Source organism: Mus caroli, unplaced genomic scaffold (genome assembly GCF_978045245.1).
Source record: "Mus caroli unplaced genomic scaffold, Mus_caroli_1 scaffold_16, whole genome shotgun sequence".
NCBI lineage: Eukaryota > Metazoa > Chordata > Mammalia > Rodentia > Muridae > Mus > Mus caroli.
The window spans coordinates 56,626,675-56,647,900 of NW_028227271.1; the positions used below are offsets into that span (position 1 = coordinate 56,626,675).

The 21,226-nt window shown below is 35.7% G+C and overlaps 1 protein-coding gene across 3 annotated transcripts in view; it reads left to right on the forward strand.

Annotated features, from left to right (window-relative positions):
• The window catches only part of Csmd3 (CUB and Sushi multiple domains 3), a 1,262,970-nt gene that overhangs the window by 979,411 nt on the left and 262,333 nt on the right, over positions 1-21,226 (forward strand). For all 3 annotated transcript variants that reach the window (XM_029469819.2, XM_021183659.3, XM_029469820.2), the window contains 2 exons: positions 3,306-3,500; positions 20,698-20,814. In XM_029469819.2, coding sequence (XP_029325679.1) covers positions 3,306-3,500; positions 20,698-20,814 — 312 coding nt within the window. The remainder of the gene's footprint in view (positions 1-3,305; positions 3,501-20,697; positions 20,815-21,226) is intronic.

Genomic DNA, 21,226 nt, shown 5'->3' on the forward strand with positions numbered 1-21,226 from the left:
GGGGTTTTGTTGTTTTTTAAAATTTTGTCCTTGATGCCTGTCACAACATTTTCAACCTTCAATTTATTTTTAGAATTAAACTTCTTCTACACATCACATTTGATTGCTACCATATTGAACTAATAAATCATTTGGGAATAAATTGATGTATGACATTTAATCTTCTCATCTATTAATACAACCAGTCTCTCAATTTACTCATGTTTTCATTAACATCTTTCAGTAATGGTTTATAATCTTCTCTATAAGTTCTTTCACACTTTAATTAAAATGTCATAGACCTAACAGGTAATAAGCAATGTCTTTATCATTAGATTTTTCTGATTGTTCTTAAGAATGAAGACATGCTGACAGTTAATAATTTTTTTCATATATTTCAATTTACTTAAACCTTTTATTGATATAATATTTTTGTAGTAGTTTGGTCGGTCCACATAAACATAGGTACTTCTGTTTTTTCTATTCTGTTTCTATTTCATTTCTATTTCTTTGCTTGTTTAATTGCTTTGGAATTTTGGTAACATGTTAAATATCAGCAGTCCACAACATCAGTCTTGTATTCTAGATGATCATTTTAATGACCTAAGTCAAACCTGTAGGTGTGATGGTTACTCTTGATTGGGAGCAATGCTCATAAAGACATATTTTTTAAAAACACGACCTTCTATATTCAGGATCATTTTGAGTAAATATGCATTAAAATCATTTCCTTCTGTGAATAACATTTTTGGAAAAACAAATTTAAGTGAATTGCCTAAAGTCTTATGACTGATAAAAAAGGGATTCCATTTTATCCCAATAGACTTATCTGTTATCTACTGAATAGTGTTACCTTAGGGTATTATTTGAAAGTTATAAGTCTCTTCTTCCTATAGTCTACTAAAGGCTTCCACATATACTAAATGAAAGGAATCTTAAGAGGCAAAATGCTGTCCATTTTATTCACACCCCTATGTTTATTCCCTAGAGTAGTCATACACAAGGGAACTATGAAATGATTTCTTTGTCACTTGATCAATTTTGAGCATTGCAAAAAAATTTTTCTTTAGTTGTTTGTTTGTTTGCTTTCATGTATGATAATTAGGAAAACATTATAGTAACATTCTTGGGATGTAAGCAACCTTAGAAACGTGTTGCTCCTCTCTGTTGTTCAGGGGAATTTAGTATATATACATATATTTGCATATATAGTGAACAGCTTATGCATACACACACACATACATACACACATACATACACACATAAAAGGTGAACAGCTTAGGCATACATCTGGAAAGAAGGAAAAGAGGAAGGATGGGAAAGATGAGAGAACTAAATAAGGAAGAGGTGTCATTACTTTATACCTATATCTAGGTTCTACTGTGGGTTCTAATTTAGGGAACATTGCCCAAAAGCTGTGGGATGAAAGATAGAGGAATAATATGTCATGGAAATGTTCAGGGCAATTGTGCTAATTGACTGTAGCATATTTACTCTGAAAACTTAGCATCTCTTCCTCACCGTCCTCTTAAAGATTCTTATGAAACCATTTTCCATATAGCCTTGCAATTCTACAGGAGATGAAGGCTATATGCCTTATCTTAGCTAAATTCAAATTCATGCTTACTTCTAAGTGTACATTCTATAAAGGGTAAATTAAAAAATAAGAGAAGATGCTTAGAAAAAAGATTTATCACCTAATATATTTTACTTAGATTATAGAAGGAAAAACTCATTTCTTTGACATGCTTATCACAATAAAGCAAACATACTATAGTATTCCTAAATATAATTCTTAAGTGTTTTGGTTCATAATTTGCATCAGGTATTTCCTGTTTTTCCAGATGTAAATGCTATGGCACATATAGTAGTAAACAAGGGCAGTATTATTTTTAAAACTGTTCACCACTTTTTTTGAAATGCATAAAAAGCATTTGATTAAAGATTTCATTCACATTGAACCTAGCAATAAAAAAATAGCAAAAGCAATAAAGTAAATATGTCAATATGCTTCCTGAGAAAAGCCAACGTATTTGCATTATAGATTGAATGCCTTGTTATTCAAAGTAAAACATTTCGACAAGGTTATGTGTACTTTGTAGAAAAAGAATGTTAGAGAAAGTAACACAAAATAGATTAATATTTTGAAATATTAATTCAAGCCTTCCCTTTCTCCATGAACTAACTTAAACTTGAGAGAAATGTTAGGTTACTGTTCCTTTTAAGATTGCATTGTGTTTTTCTGCCTTATTCACAGTGAATAGGCAGAATGAGAAAATTACTCTTACAAATAAGAAAATTAACCTCTGCATACATGAAGGTCCAATTTTACTGAACTTGTTCAGAAATCACCCTACTGGATCTTTTCTAAAACCAGTATTTTTAGAATACTGTATACTAAATTTACCTACTTGTTCCAGTACGTCTCTCAGTGACAGTTTTCAAAACTTTCTGGATATACGATTATCCTTTAATAATACTAGTGTCCCTTGTAAAAATAGGGTTTTGTTCGTATTCATGCATACATTCACACACACACACACACACACACACACACACATGCATGCATGCACATGCACACACAGAGACACACTGTATCATTTTATATTATTTATCATACTTAGCATAATAAAATTTTATGTAACTGTTATTTTGTACTTTTCAGAGATGAATAATAGAAATATCATAATGATCAGTACAGACATAAGTATTTTAATACTAAGTACATACTGTACCATGGCACCTAAAGTGAACCATGCTCAAAAGGTAGACACTTAGGACCTGGGAAGTGTAACATACTGGAACGGTGTCTGGCCATACTTTGTTTTATTTGTGTAGAAAGTTTAGCTTACTATACTTTTTAAAATTGTATTGTTGTTGTTTGTTTTTTTGTTTGTTTGTTTGTTTGTTTTGCCAACAGAAAGTTCAGTATGTAGAAAATTGAACTATTGCTTTTAATGAAATTGCTGATAAGTTGACTTCACAGATGTTGGACCCATGGACCCAGCATACCTTGTTTTGTGAGGCTATTCCAGTGTGAACCCTGAAGCTGATACATGAGAAGGAACTTGTGTGAATGTGTGGATGTGTGTACATGTGTTTGTTCCTGGACATAGAAAGAGATAAAGTCACTGAACTTGAATCAGATTTAAACGTATGCAAACTGCATGTTGTAGCACATGACTTTCTTTTCACACAAACAGCTCTGTGTTCTCTTTAAACAGAGTTGCCATAGCTGCTGTTCTTCAGAGGATGAGCATCCTATAAAATAATCACAGAAAAGAAATGTATCTCAAAGTAATTAATATACTGACACTATTTTACAGCAAAACTCCGGGAGTCCTGCTTTGATCCAGGCAATATAATGAATGGTACCAGACTTGGAATGGATTATAAATTGGGGTCAACAGTCACCTATTACTGTGATGCTGGCTATGTTCTCCAAGGTTATTCAACACTCACTTGTATCATGGGAGATGATGGAAGACCTGGATGGAATAGAGTCCTACCAAGTTGTCATGGTAAGAAATACAACTTTTGATACTTTTATTGTTACATAAACTCTTATTTTTTTTAAAAAAAGTCATTCATCTAAAATGCAACTACCAGGGTGTTATAGGCCATAAAAAGAGTGTATGAAGTGTTGAAAAAGAATTTCATAACAAAATTCTTTAGAGGAGTGCACATATTTTTATCTGTCTCTATGGAAGTATAGTTGTGTAGCAAGGGAGTTGTCTCAAAGCATAGGTATTTCAAAATGTTTTGCTTTTTTTGCACCATCTGGATTATGTGATAATTTCACACAATTAGATGAATTCATTAACATGCTATTGATGTAAAAATTTATTTCAAACAAGGAACAGAACAATATGTACTTCTCTAAATAAGGAGTTGTCTAAAAAATAATAATACAGTGTTTTAAAACTATAACATACATACAGCTCTGTATAAAAAAGACTTTCAGTAACAAGCAAAGAATTCACTGTAGAAGACTAATACAGAGATGTAAGTCAGTTGAATGACCTTAATGCATTGTGCCAAGGTGCACACAGGCTTTTACAATATGATGTCACCTGGAAAAGGATTTCCAAGTATGAGTAACACCAGTGAGTCATAAAATCAACCCATTTAGTCATAACCATGAATTTTATAATAGATATAGAATTGAATCAAATATAATTGATTCAATATAATTGATATAAGAGAAAAATATTCAAGCTAACGAAACAAAGCAAAAGAACATTTGTTTGGGGAACTTTTAGATGTATGTACAGATATAAAAATACAATAGATATATTTATGCTCGTGTGCATAAATGGATGTATGTATAGCCATGAATCTATTTGGTTGTGTGTGCATTGGGCCATTCTGTAAAAGTAAATATATTATCTTAGATTTTAGATTAAGAAAGAAAATAGGAAAAGAAAAAAGTCCTAATATGATGATGAAATGAGTGTATTGTTAATGTCTAGCATACATCTAATTGTTCTTGCATAATATATTCATTTGACATAATTATTTATGCATGATTATGGATTTATCCAAGATATTTGATCTCTTTAAGTTTATTTTTTCTTACTGTTTAAATTAGGATATTTCATACTTAGCTTCAAACTTGTCTGTGCAAGAAAGAATGAACCAAATTCTACTACCAGGTTGCAATCTCAAAATTTAGGAGACTGAGATATGTCAGTTCTCAGTGAATCTGGGATAAATAGCAAAATTCGGACTTATAAACAATTAACTAAATAAAAACATCTAGTGAGATAGCTCAGTCATAGTTTGAACATCAGTGTTACATTGGTAAGTGAATTCCTGTGAAACAAAGTGATTTAGAAATACCCATTCTGGTGGTTTAAATATGCTTGCCTAGGGAGTGGCACTCTTCAGAGGTATGACCTTGCTGGAGGAAGTATATCAATGTAGGGTAGGCTTGGAGACTCTCCCCCAGCCTCCTTTGGGAAAAGATTTAAACTCTCATTCTCCCCAGCACCAGGCCTACCTGGACATTGCCATGCTTCCTGCCTTGATGATAATGGAATGAACCTCAGAACCTGTGGTCATTTATAAAATTTCTTAGTCATGGTGCCTCTTCATAGCAATGGAAATCCTAAGACAGAAGGTTGTACCAGGAACAGGGGCATTCCTCTGATAGGCCCAGCCATGTTTTTGTTTGGAGGAATGTGGATATTGGGATTTGGATTTGGAAAGCCAGGGATTGCTTTAAGTGGGACTTAATGGACCATCCTATAGGAATATGGAAGTATCAGTGATGAGTGTGATTAGAACTCTGAAGATCATTCTTCTGAGGTTTTGGTGAAGAATGTGGCTTTTTGCCCTCATCTACAGATCTTGCCTGACGCTGAGATAAAGAGATTTTTGAGTCATGGCATTGACAAAAGAAGTGTCAAATCAATCAAGTTTATATTTTATCATGATGGTTCATTCTTCAAGGAAGATTCTAATCAAGAGTTGCAGCTTAAAAAAATACAAAATATATGGTTCAAAGATTTAAGGGCACAGGGCCCCCAATGGAGGAGCTAGAGAAAGTACCCAAGGAGCTAAAGGGGTCTGCAACCCTATAGGTGGAACAACAATATGAACAAACCATTACCCCCGGAGCTCGTGTCTCTAGCTGCATATGTATCAGAAGATGGCCTAGCTGGCCATCATTGAGAAGAGAGGCCCATTGGTCTTGCAAACTTTATGTGCCTCAGTATGGTGGAATGCCAGGGCCAAGAAGTGGGAGTGGGTGGGTGGGGGAGTCGGGGGGAGGGTCTGGGGGACTTTTGGAATCGCATTTGAAATGTATATGAAGAAAATACCTAATTAAAAAATAAATTAAAAAAAAAAAGAATTAAAGGGGAACCAGAAAATGAAGTAGAGGTGAATCCTGTGTTCAAGGAGATAAACAGATTAAGTGACTGGTGATCTAATTTTGGCAAGGACCAACCCAGCTAAGCTTATTGTTTATGTTTGATGTTGAACAAAAAATAGTTTGAACTTTTAATCAGGAATGAATTATAATCTAGAAATGGGGGACATACTTTTAATCCAGATTTTGAATCTGGAAGACTTAGGCTTTTGAGTCAGATCTTGAGGTATAGTGGTCATGAAAAGCTTAGGCCCTGTATATGCCTTTAATCACAGGAAGCTGGTGATAATGAACAAGGGGGTCATGTTCCAACTCCAGCAAGCAGCAGAACTAGATAGCTTTAGCCACGTGGCTCTGGCTTTAGAAGCAAGAATAGAAGGGACTACTGGAAATATTGATGCTGGTTAGGTGGAGCTAAGAAATTATCTGTGATTAAGAAGAGACCAGCGTCACTGAGGTGAAATATTCTGGGAAGAGTTTTCTGAGAGCACAAAGAAGCTGTGTTCCAGAGATAGCCAAGGTTGTACCTAGTGCTACAGCTGTACTTGGGAATGTCTTAGAGTCACACAGATGGTACTGGTTTTGAAGGGATGAAGGGGTCATGAAGAACAGCTGAGGCTTGATAGCATGAGAGCCCATGGAAGGTCCTTGGTGAAGATGGAGTCTTATTTGCAGTTCACAGCCCAGTACTGAAAGGGTCATACAAATAAGTGTGCCTATAAGAGGCTATTGGTGAAGCCTAGTTGCAACAAAGGATCCTATTGTATTGGAGATGTCAGTGCCATGGGATGACCACCAAGAACAACTACAGGGGGGTGGAGTCAACCTTGAGTGCTAAAGGGCAGAGCTGGAGAAGTGACCTAAGCCCTTTTGAAGGAGTCCAGAAGATCATGTGAACAAGAAGCTGTGGAAAAGAAGTTGCCATGGAGACACAAAGATTTTTAGAGATGCCAGAACTGTGGCATATCTTCCAAGGGAAGCTGCTAACAGAATAGTGGAACTAGCCCAAATGAAAGAAGTGTGCTGCAGTCATCAAAGCAGAAAGTAGTTCAATATCTGAAAAGAGCTTTGACATCAGACTTGGAGATGGTGACTATGGACTTTGCCTACCTGGCTTTTGGTTTTGCTTTGGTCCACTATTCCTCACTATGACATTTTGGAATGGTAATGTATAGCTTGTTATGTTGGAGGTATGTGATCTGCATTTTGATTTTGATTTTATAGGGAATTATAGTTAAGTGATGGGATGAACATCATAAGAAACCTTGAACGTTGGACTTTTAACATTGTTGAGACTCTTAAAGACTATGGGGAGTTTTGAACTTGGATTAAATGTTTTAGCATATACTGTGTTTAGGTATAGCTCACATAGATTTACTTATTTTAGTAAGCTTATAGGAGCAAAGGAATGGAATATGATGTTTGGAATATTATTGGCCCAGAGAGTGGTACTATTAGGAGATGTGGCCTTGTTGGAGTGGGTATGGCCTTGTTGGAGGAAGTATTTCACTGTGGGGATGAACTTTGAGACCCTACTCCTAGCCACCTGAAGTCTGCTCTTGGCTTCCTTTGAATGAAGATGTAGAACTCTCACTTCTACCAGCACCATGCCTGCATGGACACTGCCATGCTTCCTGCCTTGATGATAATGGACTAATAAGAACCTATAAGCTAGAACCTATAAGCCAGCCTCAGTTAAATGTTGGCCCTTATAAGAGTTCTCAAATCTGGTCTCCCAGGAATGCTGACACATAGGCTTACAAGAGGGGCAAGCCACAGTTAGAGACAGCAAGACCAGCTAACACCACAGATGACCAGATGTTGAGAGGCAAGGGCAAGAGCATAAGCAACAGAAACCATGGCTACTTGGCATCATCAGTGTGTGTGTGTCCAGAGGTCAAAGTGTTGTATACCCCTCCTCATCTTCTAGTTGTGCACTCTACTTGGTCTCTCTTTCACTGTGTTCTCTGAGGCTTCAAAACAGTGCATGATTCAGATTTCCACCAATAACTGAGCTATAGCAGTCACTAATTCTTGCATCTTGAGCAGCTATGAGTCTGTATTAACCCTCTGCAATATAAAGCTTCTCTGAAGAAAGTTGAGCACAGCACAAATCTATGATTATAAACATAAATACTTGAGCAAAAATTGGCATGCATCTGCTCCTGATATACACTTTTTTTATGACTTCCAACACTAGGTCTAATAATGACTGTAGTTTGCAGTATTAAGGATCACAAACAATATATTGAGATATGTGCCACTATTATTATAAGAATAATGATGTCTAATTTCTGCGGATGATAAAGCAAGTTACAGTAGCTAATATTACTGTGATTTGATTTCTATATTAATAAGTTGAAAAATGCTAAATCTCAGATAGAAAATAACTTGAGTAGGATATAAACAACATGTAAACTCCATTTTTCCTATTGAATTCATGAAACAAAGAAAAGATAGGTTGTATCATATGTACTTGTGTGTGGTAGCCACATTTTCCCCATGTGCCTTCTAATATTGCTTCTTGTACCTTCACTGGACTTCTAAAGGAGTGTAACACAGAAGATAACCTCATCCACATGACCCTCAACAACCAGCCAGATATCAATACATTGAAAGGAAATTGAGTTGAAACGATCCCATTTTCCTTGGGGAAGCATTAGTGTAGTTTTGTAGTTTTTGCTGTAGAAGGTACCACAAAGACCTCTCTCTCTCTCTCTCTCTCTCTCTCTCTCTCTCTCTCTCTCCAGGAAGATGTAAAGCAGTTAAGGAAGTTCTCTGCTGCATTCTTGTCTATGACTTGTTACTTCTTGGAATTGTTGAGGTCTAATGGTTCTTTTTAAAGGCCTAGGAAAACTCATTACATCTTCCAGAAATTTGCATAAGGAAAGGAGGCAGTTCCTCATTCTTTAGACCTGTGTTTGGGTGTGATTGAACATACGGTTCCTTTTGCCATTTCAGTTCATAGTTCTCTCTCTTCCAAGCATGGTTGGTAAAAAGTGAAGCTCAAGTTTATGACTAAATATTTTATTTTTATTTCCAAAAGAATGAAGTTTGAATGAAGTATTATTAAACCCTATGTTATCATAAGAGGCTTGATAATTTTAAATCCCATGTATTTATTCAATGGGAAAATATTAAGAATGTATATTCATCTGCTTTCTTTCTAAAAATAATTACTTATTTATTTTATTTATATGAGTACACTGTATCTGTCTTCAGACACACCAGAAGAGGTCATCGGATCCCATTACAGATGGTTGTGAGCCACCATGTGGTTTCTGGAAATTGAACTCTGGAAGGACAGTCAGTGATCTTATTCACTAACCCATCCCTCCAGCCCTTATTTGCTTTCTTAACATAACATTTTTAGCAAAAGTACACTGTGTATCAAAGCACCATACGTAGTTCTAAAAGTACAGATAATATTAAAAGCACAGAAACATTAACTTAATACCTCCAACAATCTAAAAATAGACATAGATATTAATAGGCCATATAAACAATGACATATATGATTATGGATGACAATCTTTCTCCTAAAATTATGCAATGGAGTGCTGCACAACAATAGGGGCTTTATATACCATTTAATTTAAGACATATACTTTCAAAGACAGCAACACTGACTTGAAGCTTTAGTACAAAATATTACATAGAAGTTTTCTCTATAAAATCATTTTATAGTAACATATTTATGTTTTAAGTAATTTTAAAAGTAACATATTAGCATCACTTAAATTGTTCAAAAAATCCAATTCCAACCAAACTGCATGCAGGATTTTGCTTCACAAAGTATAAATAATTCACTAGCAATCATTTTAAGAGGTTGTCATTGTCATGTATGCTTTATCATAGAATCACAGGTTTGTGACTGTCACAGAGGTGTGATTGCAGGAAATGGAAGGTGGCTACTTTTTCGTGCTGAAATTTTTATAGCAAGAGGAGGATGTCTAGGAACTAGATAGTCACGTTAGTTACCCAACTTGTCCACAAGATACAGTTCATTCAACTTCGCACTTTAAACAGACGACTCTATAGCATGTGTATATATCTCAGTGTCTAAAATGAAGAGTCAAACACAATGATATTCCATTCACACATTAACCATCTGCATCCCCACGACTGCTACTAAATGTCTATGTCAAGAGCACAAATCTATCCAAGGATGCCCACTAACTCCTAGCATTTGCGATTGAATGACACTTTCTCCAGAAGTATACACTGATGGAAGCCATAGCTCACAGAGTCATTTTGGGTTGACCTTCCTGGTCAACAATATCAAATGAGTGAGCCCAAACAATTCAAGAGGTGACAGAGGTAGAACTTACAACCTACTGAGTTTACATATTGAGTAATTAAAGTACCTTACATGGCTAGTAATTACCATGTTGTAAAGAAAACTTTTACTATTGCATATGACATGAAGGACCAGAGTGGTGGCTCAGTAGTAGAGCTATCCTACTGATTTTTTCTTTCTTTTTTTTTTTTTTGCATACAACCTATGCTTGATTTCTGGAACACACAACTGCTCAGAACTTTTTATAACTTCAGCTCCAGGGAATCACTGTCTTCAGGACTCTGCAGGCACCTGCATTTACCCAAGCATCTCCCATCACCCCAACACATATAATCATAATCAAAAGTAAAATAAATATTTGAAAATAGCTTCAAAATAATATGAACTTATAAAACCAAATTATTACAGAGGATGATGTTAGTTTCTGTTCTAATGTAAACAAAGACAGCAAAGGAAATCTCATAGCAATATTATTTACTGGTTTATTAATAAATAGATAAATATATACCAAAAGATAGCAGCCAATAAATGTTAAATGAAATGCAATATAAATATGATTATCATTTAAAGTAATGTTTATCACCATCATAAATTTAAAGGGAAAAAAAATCACCATTGGAGGCTTTTTCCCTGAGGCAAGTAAGCAAAATGAAATACCTACGTGTGTGAAGGAGACAGGAACAGAGCCGTGAAAGGGGCAGCTGGACACACAGATTTTTCCACACAGATCAAAGTTCTGAACAAACATGAGAAAGAGAAGCACCAACTTTAATTTTAAGGTCAATACTGGAAATGATAGCTGTCTGTGTTAAAATTCACAGCCGAGAGTTTAAGGATCTGGAAAGGTTTTCTGTTTTAAAACAATGCACCATGGGGCTCTTTCAAATGTGTTCCAGAAGAGAATTTATGCATTGTGACATTCAATCAGGCTATATCAGGGCATAAGTAATTTATGAGAAGTGGACCAGCAGTTTTGTAAGGTACAGCAGTTCTTTCAAACTGAAGGACCACAGGTCACAGCTAGTAAATTATTGATTTAATATAGTGCATTGCTCTTCTGTGACCTGTAAGAAGACATTCCTTTTCAAACTACCTAACTTGGTTTCTGAGAATAATTTATATATCATAATTTTCATTATACAGTGTATTTGATAATAAATTATACATTACAAAAGTAAACAGACAGAAATTTCAAGTAGCTTGAGGCTATGTTGCATGTCTTATGAAGCCTCTAATATACCTGAATACTCCATGTTACTGGTTTGCTATTCTATTCCACTTTCTGGCAAAGGGACACTTGTTCTTCTTCTATGTCACATACTCATGTCTTGGCTCAAACCATAAGTAGAAAGCTTACTTTATGACAAAAAAAATCTACAGATGTATTCTAGTCTTCTTTGTCAGCTTTAGCATTGCATATATGACAAAACTATTATATCAGTACATGGCAGTTTGATCTAAAGTGCATTTTATTTAATGTAGTTGTAGTTGTTTTCTAATGTTGTGGTTTGTGTGTATGTATACATCTGCTTTGTGTGTGTGTATGTGTGTGTGGGTGTAGGACTTGTGTTTGTAAAGGAGGGAGGGAGAGAGAGAGAGAGAGAGAGAGAGAGAGAGAGAGAGAGAGAGAGAGGAAGAAAGAAAGAAAGAAAGAAAGAAAGAAAGAAAGAAAGAAAGAAGAAAGAAAGAAAGAAAGAAAGAAAGAAAGAAAGAAAGAAAGAAAGAAAGAAAGAAAGAAAGAAAGAAAGAAAGAAAGAAAGAAAGAAAGAAAGAGAAAAAGATTATTTTCTGGGATTGTTCTTGTTTAATTAGGTTTGGATTTTTTTGTTTTTGTTTGTTTTTCTATGTCTGAGAATTTTCTTTCTTTAAACATTTTATTATTTATTTATTTATTTGTTCTCCTCTAATATCTTACATCTTACCTGAATTTTCCATTCCCTCCCCTCTCCTAGCCACTCCTGCCCCCTTTCCTCTCCCCAGATCTCCACTTCTCCTCCATTTCCCTTCGGAAAAGAGTTGGCCTCCCGAGGATATCAACTGACCAGGGCATAACAATAAGAGTAGGTACAAACTCTTATATCAAGGCTGTATGAGGCAACTCAATAGGAGGAAAAGAATCCAAGAGCCAATAAAAGTGTGAAAGATAACCACCCCCCCCCACTCCACTCCCATAGAAACACCAAGCTGCACAATCATATCATACATGCAGGGGACCTAGCTGAGTCCCATGTAGTCTCCCTGATTACTGCTTCAGTCTCTATGAGCCCCTATAAGCCTGCTTGTTTGATTCTGTGGGCTGTGTTTTTGTGGTCCTCAACTACTCTGGATCCTACAACTGCTCCCCTTCTTTGGCTGGATTCCCCAAGCTCTACCTAATGATTGGCTCTGGGTCTTTACGTCTTTTCCTATCATCCCATCAGTTGCTGGATAAATCCTCTCTGAAGACAATTATCCTAGACTCTGGTCTGTGAGTAGAATATTATTTTATTGACTTTTTTGCCAGTGTGTTTAGTTCTATCCTAGCTGCCTGGGCTATCCACTCTCCTTCTTCCTGTCCATCCAGGCAGTGTCAAGAATGGGTTTTCGCTGGTGGCATTCACATTAAGTTGGTTAGCCACTTCCACAAATTCTGTGCTTAACATTGACCTAGCACATTTTGAAAGCAGAACAAATTTCTGATCAAAGGTTTTGAGACTAGGTTAATGTCCCAACCCCACCACTGTACGCCTTGCCTGGTCACAGAAAATAGCCAGCTCAGGATCCAAGACCCCCATTGCTAAGAGAGGTTACTAGGTCACCCTTGTATATTCCATAGAGTTTTCATTCCATTAGGTTTCCAAATATCCCCAGAAATGACCCCCAATTCCAGGCCTCTCTCCCAGTAATCTCTGTCTCCCCAGCCCCATACTGATCACTACCTACCTCCAGTCTACCCACAGAATCTATTCAATTTCTCCTTTTCAGGGAGTTTCATGTGCCTTCCCCCAACTCTTTTTTCTTAGCCTTACTGGGTATGTGGGTTGTAGCATGATTATCCTTTACTTAACAGCTAAAACCTACCTATAGTGAGTATATACCATGCATCTTTTTCTGGGTCTGGGTTACCTCACCCAGGATAATATTTTCTAGTTCCATCCATTTACTTACAAATTTCATGGTGTTATCTTTTTAACAGCTAATTAATATGCCATTCTGTAAATATGCCACATTTTCTATATCCATTCTTGGTTGAGGGACATCTAGGTTGTTTCTAGTTTCTGGCTTAAGAATAAAGCCACTGTGAGTGAGAATTCTCAAAGAAGTCTCTCAAATGACTGGGAAATAGTTAAGGAAATGTTCAACATTCCTAGTCATCAAGGAGATGCAAATCAGAAGGACTTTGAGATTCAATCTTAGTACTTGTCAGAAAGGCTTAGATCAAAAGTACAAGTGACAGCTCATGCTGGGGATGATGTAGAACAAGGAGAATTCTTCTCCAAGCTCATGGGAGTGAAACCTTGTACAGCCAGTTTGAAAATGAATATAACAGTTCCTCAGAAAACTGAGAATATATACTTGTTTCATTATTAGTGTGTGTGTGTGTGTGTGTGAGAGAGAGAGACAGAGAGAGACAGAGACAGAGACAGAGACAGAGAGACAGAGACAGAGAGACAGGGAATGGAGTTGGATAAGTAGATGGAAGGTTGGGAGTATCTGGGAAGAGCTAGGAAGGGGAAAACCATAATTAGAGTACATTGTATTAAAAAAATTTTTAAAAATGTAATTAAAACAAGAATTTAAACTATGTGTGACTTTATGCACACTCACTGAAGGTTGTCCCATGTGGATACAATATTAGTTGTGTTAATTACTTTCAATTGGCATGGATTTGCTGTTCCCTCCATGGAACCCAGAATCTACACATCACTCATATTTAAACATTATTCTATTGATTAGACTCGAATGTTAAAGCTACTCATTTTTCATAGAGTTTAACCCTTTGTACAAAGCTGTAGTGATGTTCAATAGCCAAATAAACAGCCAAAATGGAGCTCCAACCAGAGGGAATAAAACCAACATTGTGTATGGTTGATTAGTAGAAGATCTATTTGGATTTTGAACTAGATTTAGGTGATATTCTTAGCATAATTTCTCCTAACGAAAATTGTGTGCTTTGGATATCATTTCACAGCAATCTGGCATTGCTAATTGAAGTTTACTTAGTTATCTAACATAACATATAGACTTTTTTTAACATTATACTGTTCCTAAAAAAATAGGAGAACCATGATAAGACTTGCATGTCAGAAAAATCAATAGCAGAAGTAAGAACAATTGTGACTGGAATAGCCATGTAGAAACTGCTGAGAGTCTGAATTGTAACAGATAGAGTAGAACAGATAGAGAGAAGCAGATAAATGACCCTAGTGTATAAACAGCAAGTCAGTGTTTAACTTGACCTTGGGTCAGGGAAAGGGAATAAGAATAATGGCCTGTTTTAGAAAGAGAATGTTAACGCTTTCTATCCCTAAAATAATTTGGCTCTGTATGTACATACAAAATATAATTTTCCAGTGCTGCAAAGTAGTGATTAATTATAATTAGCTATGTAAACATTAGGACAGTTGCCAGGATGGCGCATTTCAGCAACATGAGTGTTATTTTGCAATGTGTACTCTAGAGAATTCTGGTCCTCTAAGATATAACTTGAAAAATAGTTTTCTACCATTGAAGAGTATTTTAAAACATCCACTGAATTACCTAAACTGTAGTATCATGTAAAAAAAAAAGTAGCATGTTGTGTCGTTGTCTCGTTTGTATATTTAATCAGAGAACTCTAACTTTTTAAAAGTGAAAATAGATTCTTATCACATACCATTCTGCCCTCCAGTTTCCCTTTCCTCCACTCCACCCTGGTGCCCCCAACCTACCCTCTACCACAGGACCACTCCCCCTTTATTTACTCTTCAGAAAAGAGCAACCTACAAAAGACAATAGCCAAACATCACCAAACAAGATATAATAAGGCAAGGCAAAAACCCTCATACTGAAGCTGAACAAAGCAACCAATTAGGAGGAAAAGAGTACCAAGAGCAGGCAACAGAGTCAGAGGCACACCTGCTCCCATTGTTAGGAGTCTCAGAAGAACACCATGATAACAGCCATAGCATATGAAAGGAAGACTTAGTGCAGCCCCATGCAGGCCCCGTGCTTGCCTCTTTAGTGTCTGTGATTCCATGTGAGCCCTGTTTAGTTGATTCAGTGGGCCTAATAACATCCCATCAAAATATAATTTTGCAACTCTATAACATTTATAATCAAATTTCAAATGATGAGCTGATGAATCCTCCTGTTTGAAGTCCTATGGTAAATATAGTCTCTTTTTAGAGAAAGGGCAGTTTGAAGAAAGAATAAAAAGTTCTTCATATTCATTTATACCTTCTATTTGGTAAGAGAGAAGAAGGAAAAAGCTACCCTTTCCCCAAGTTCACTACTATGATGAAATCGAAATGAGTATATATAGAGATGCTACAGGCCAATATTACGAGACTGAGTGTAGTCTAGTTATATTGGATAAGCACAAAACAAATATAGGTTTCTACTTTATAGTATAACTCTCTCTTATTCATATTATCACATACTTCTCAATTATTGCCAACCAGAATAATGCTAGGCCTCACTATGAATTGATCATGTTGACTAAAAGAAAACCAAAGAACACATTACCCAGGAATGCTTACCACACTGGTTCTCAACCTTACTAACTCTGTGATCCTGGAAAAACAGTTCATCGTGTTGTGGTGAACCTCAACCATAAAATTATTTTGTTGCTAATTCATAATGTAACTTTAGAACTGTTATGAATAGTAAAATAAATATCTTATTTTCCAATGATCTTAGGTGCCTACTGTGAAAATATCTTTGCCTGCCAAAGGGTCACAGATGCACAGGTCGAGAACTGCTGGTTTACAGGACATCAAATAGCCAGCCATCTCCATATATTCATGCATAAATCCTTCATGTTTATAAGTAAAAATTTCCATCAAAGTCTCTAATGTGCATGACACAGAATACAACACATGAAACAAATCCAAGTTGACAGGCACAGAAAATATAGGATGCCACATGTGCACTCATGACTTAGTCACAGAGCTAAGTCTGAATTAAAAGGCATCATTTTCATTCATACTTCCCAAATATAAAAATAAAACTTCCTATCATGTATATTCAAGTATAATTAAAAATCAGAAAGAAAGTACAATGCACCATTCATTCTTGAAACACTCTTGCAAGAGTAGCATTAGCAGCTCAATAAAGTTATCAGTGCTGAAAGAGGAATATACCTGACTATCTCATTTCAAGGATAAGAGTTGATGAGAACAAGGACTCTTGCATTTTATAATCATATCATTTTATTGTTTCTTGAGCATCTGGATTTATTATTTTAATTTCAGCTATTTAATCTGCTTTTATTGAATATTAAAAATAGATGAAATAAGTTATCACAACCATGGTCAATGCGAAATTGCTGTTTTGAAAATATTACTTTCGGTTTTTCTTTAAAGTTTGAGTGGAAATTAACCAAAGTATGAACTTTTGAAACTGCCACAGTTCTTGATATACTTAAATATACTACCACATTTTAATAATAAAACAAATCAAGCATTATTTAACAAACTCCAAGCATAAAACCTAAACCTTGTACTTAGTTTCTATTCCTGTTGTGATACAATACTATGGAAAAAGAAAGTTTTGGAAGAAACAAGTTTTTGTGGCTTATAAATCAAGGTAGAATCCATCATAGTAGGTTAGAAGCAAATGACAAGAGATTGAGACAACAGGTCACATTGCATATTCAGTCGGGAAACAAGGAAAGATGAATATGTATGCTTAGATTAGTTGCTTCATTATAGTCCAGGATTCAAGCACAGGGAATGGTGGTGTCTACAGTGAGTATGTCTTCCCACTTCAAAAATCTAATCATTATCAAGTTGATAGCTGAGATTAACAATCAAAATCTACCACTTGACAAATTCATACTCAAAAGCATCACTTGAAATCATAAGCTTTTATTCATCCCACCAAAGTCTCTTGGTCATTTTATAGTACAAAAGTAATATGCAACAGCAAGAGTCTATGCAATTTTTAGACATTCTAATAATTTACAATTCTGAAGTCTATCTCATCTGAAACTAAACACAATTTTTAAACAAAAAGCCTCTATAAAATTAAAAGGTAGTTATATAATTGCAATAATCAGTGTGACAAAATACTCCCACTCCGGAGTAGAATAGGATCAGGGGATAGTAATGAATAAATAGAGGAAACTCGAGCACAGAAAACATTAAATAATAAGGCATCGGATCCAGAACCAAAACTGTTATGAAATTTGCTGGATGCCAGTGGGTATAGTCAGCCCTACTCCTTTAGCTTGCCCCCTATAACATCTGTGGCCTCTTTCTTAGATTAAGTTTACTCCAAATCTGAAGCATCCCTGGCAACCATGGCATGGTCCTGGAGTCTCCAGACTTTTACAATCCCCTTTAAATTTCCCTTTACACCTTCATAGAATGGCCTAATTGGCTTTCCTGCAGGATCCAACTGTGCTATACACAGCCTGGCTTCACTTATTATCTCAAGCAATTTCAGCAAATCTAGGACCACTTGGTCAACAGTACTAAGTTCTCTTGCAACCTAGAGATGTAACCTGATCCCCTTTGACTGAAGCATCTTCTGTAGGCATTTTTCCTATTGTACCAGTGTGGTACAGGATGCTTCAGATTGCTTTAATTAGCGCTTCCTTCACAGAGCTAGACTCAACACTTTTCTCTCGTGAAATTTCTCTTTCAAACAAGTTAGTTAATTTTCTTTAGAATTAGATTCTCTCAAATTCTTTGAATAGGCAAAAGAAAACCATATTCTTGAAAAAAAATATAACACAAGAAAGTTTCCTCCTCAGTTCTGTGTACCTCTGAAATCTCTTGAGCTAGAAAACAACTGTTCACATTTCCCAAAGCATTCTTGTCTTCCAAGCAACTTGTTTTTTAAAATCTTGTAAAAATAGATAAGTAAAGCCAAACCAAAGCATCAGGCTATTAAGCTTCAATAATGATAATGGAAATTTTCACACAAACCCATATCCTTTTCTTTTTTATCTTTTTTTAAAATTAAATAAATTTATTTTTATAAAAAGTACTAGGAATTTAATTATAACTAAAGAAGTAAGCAACAATGGAAGGGATAGCCATTTTTAAGAATGTGTATCTTGTAACTTTGAATGTTATAGTTATAGAGTACTTGTTGAAAAAGCCAGAGATAAACTGGTACAGAGCTGTAGGAGAAGGCACTCCATAAAGAATACAAAGGTTGGTACAAACTGTTGTGGAGGAGACTTTTATGATAGATGAATCAGTAAAAAAAAACAAATCAGAAAGAGGCAGGGTGTAGTTAGGTCATCAAGCAACTATAGGAGTGGAATATATAGTTCTCTGTATCCATCCCCCCCTTTTCACACTGAGACTTTGTGGATGAGAGATTCTAATGAGACAGAGACAGAGACAGAGAGAGACAGAGAGGGACAGAGAGATACAGAGAGAGACAGAGACAGAGAAAAGGAGGGAGGAAGGGGAGAAGGGGAAGGAGGCAGAAAAAGATAGTAGTAGTAGTAAGTAGTAGTAGTAGTAGCAGCAGCAGCAGTAGCAGCAGCAGCAGCAGCAGCAGCAGCAGTAGCAGTAGCAGTAGCAGTAGTATTACAAGTATATGTAGGTTACAAATGAAAATGGTTGGGATTTGGTGTTCAAATGATCCCAAAGAATAAAGTTAAAAATAGACTAAGGATATATCTTGGTGAATTTGTAGGGTTCTTATTGATTTAATTTTTTATTAATTGTTTTATTTATTTACATTTCAAATGTTGTTCCCCTTCCTGGTCTCCTCTCTGCAGACTCCTCACCTCATATCCCCTCCCCTTTGCCTCTAAGAGAGTGCTTCCCCATCTACTCCTCTAGCTTTCCCCTTCACTGAGGCTCAAGCCTGCACAGGACCTAGTGCCTCCCCTCCCATTAATTCCAGATAAGGCATCTGCTACATATGCAGTGGGAGTCATGGACCAACTCATGTATACTCTTTGGTTAGTCGTTTTGTCCCTGGGAGCTCTGAGGAGTCTGGTTAGTTGACATTGTTTTACTTTCTACGGGGTTGCAATCCCCTTCGGCTCCTTCAGTCCTTCGCATATCCTTTTCTTGAGAAGACACACCTTAAAGGACATCCAGTGAATATGCTGGCCTGTGAGTATACAAGAAAGCAGGAGGGCTCCCAGCTAGAGGAAAGGGAAAATTTCCTATCAAAGACCTAGGAATTTCACTGGGAAAAGACCGACGAGGAAGGGTCTCTGAGTGTATGTGTTTTGGAAAACTCTCTCCATGAGGCATCCATAGGTATGGGGAAGAAAATTACTTCTTCATGTAACAGACTATAAAGTGTCCTTCATTTACTAATTGTCATGTAACATCTAGCAGTTCGAAGTCATTTTGTTTGTTTGTTTGTTTGTTTGTGAACCTTCCTTTTCACTCAGCTTCCAACATACTGTATAGCTTCTTTTTTCAAGAGCTTTTGGTGCAACCAAAGTCCTCATTTTAGTCGCTTTTGTTCCTCCTTGTTTATTATTTTCTAAGTTGTTTCTCTGCTTAAAGTATATCATGGATATATGAATTTTTAACAGCATCTTAAGTTTCTCTGTGCAGGAGACCACAAGTTATATTCTCTCAATGAATCTTAGTGTTGTCTTATGTCTTCGAAATGATAAGAACACTTTCTATTAATTTATCAGACACTTTCAGCTTCATTGGGAGGGGTATGTCTAAGGCAACAAATGAAGCAGTGTTAATGCTCTGTGAACTGGTTTGACTTCAAGGCAGATAAAGACTGGAGAGAAAAGACAAGGAAGGTTCTCAACCTTCCTAATTCTGTGACCCTTTTCTATAGTTCCTCATGTTCCAGTGATCCCCAATCATAAAATTCTTTCATTGCTACTTCATAACAGTAATTTTGCTACTGTATAAATTGCAATGTAAAGATCAGATATGATGTACAACCCAGAGCTTCAGAACCAGTGGCTTACAGTGAGAAAATGTATTTGTAAAATCATCCATGTCCACATATAGAAATAATTAACTTGACAGCAGCATAATTAGAGTAGAATCTAAGTAATATTATAATACCTGACAGCTCTCCTATGTGTATATATATTTCTCATCTTTACAATGATATTATTAAGTTTCCAAGTTTGTAAGTGAGAGGTCATCATTATTACTTTTAGAAATAACTGTTATAAGATAGTTATATTGCTTTGTTTCAGATGACAATAAATTCAAAAGCTTATAAAATTTTATACACACTTTATGTTTTTCAAATACTTAACACCAAAGAAACTTGTATAAGCATGGAAAATAAATGATAAGTTTAAAATTTAATAATTTATTTTGTGTAGATCGAGAAGATATTTGTATTTTGAATTTTTGAATGGTTTTTGTAAATATTTTATTTTATAATTTTTACTCAACAGCACCCTGTGGAAGTCGTTCAACAGGTTCAGAAGGCACAGTGCTATCACCAAACTACCCCAAAAATTACAGTGTGGACCACAATTGTGTTTATTCTATAGCAGTTCCCAAGGAGTTTGGTAAGTAAGATTCATCTCAGCGTGCCCTCTTTATTTCTAGACATGTCTGACTTTCATTACATGTTATTTGAACAATTTTCATGAAAATATCTACTGCTCACAAACTGCTTTACTCTGAAATTTTAGTTGGTATCTTTGTGATAAAACTGACATTATTTTATTTAATCTGAAACAACAGTCAAGTATACAGGTGAACAACAATACAAAAATGAAAACAGGATTGTTTTTTTAATTTTTAAAAATAAAAACATCCAGTAACCTTGCAAGTGCCTTCTTATTGGGATGACATAAGTTGAGAAATTACTGGAGCAGAAAGTAAAATCTGCTAAACAATATATACATAAATTCAAAAATTTAACTATTGCAACAGTAACAGAATTATTTATAAAACATATATCAGGTTTATAACTTA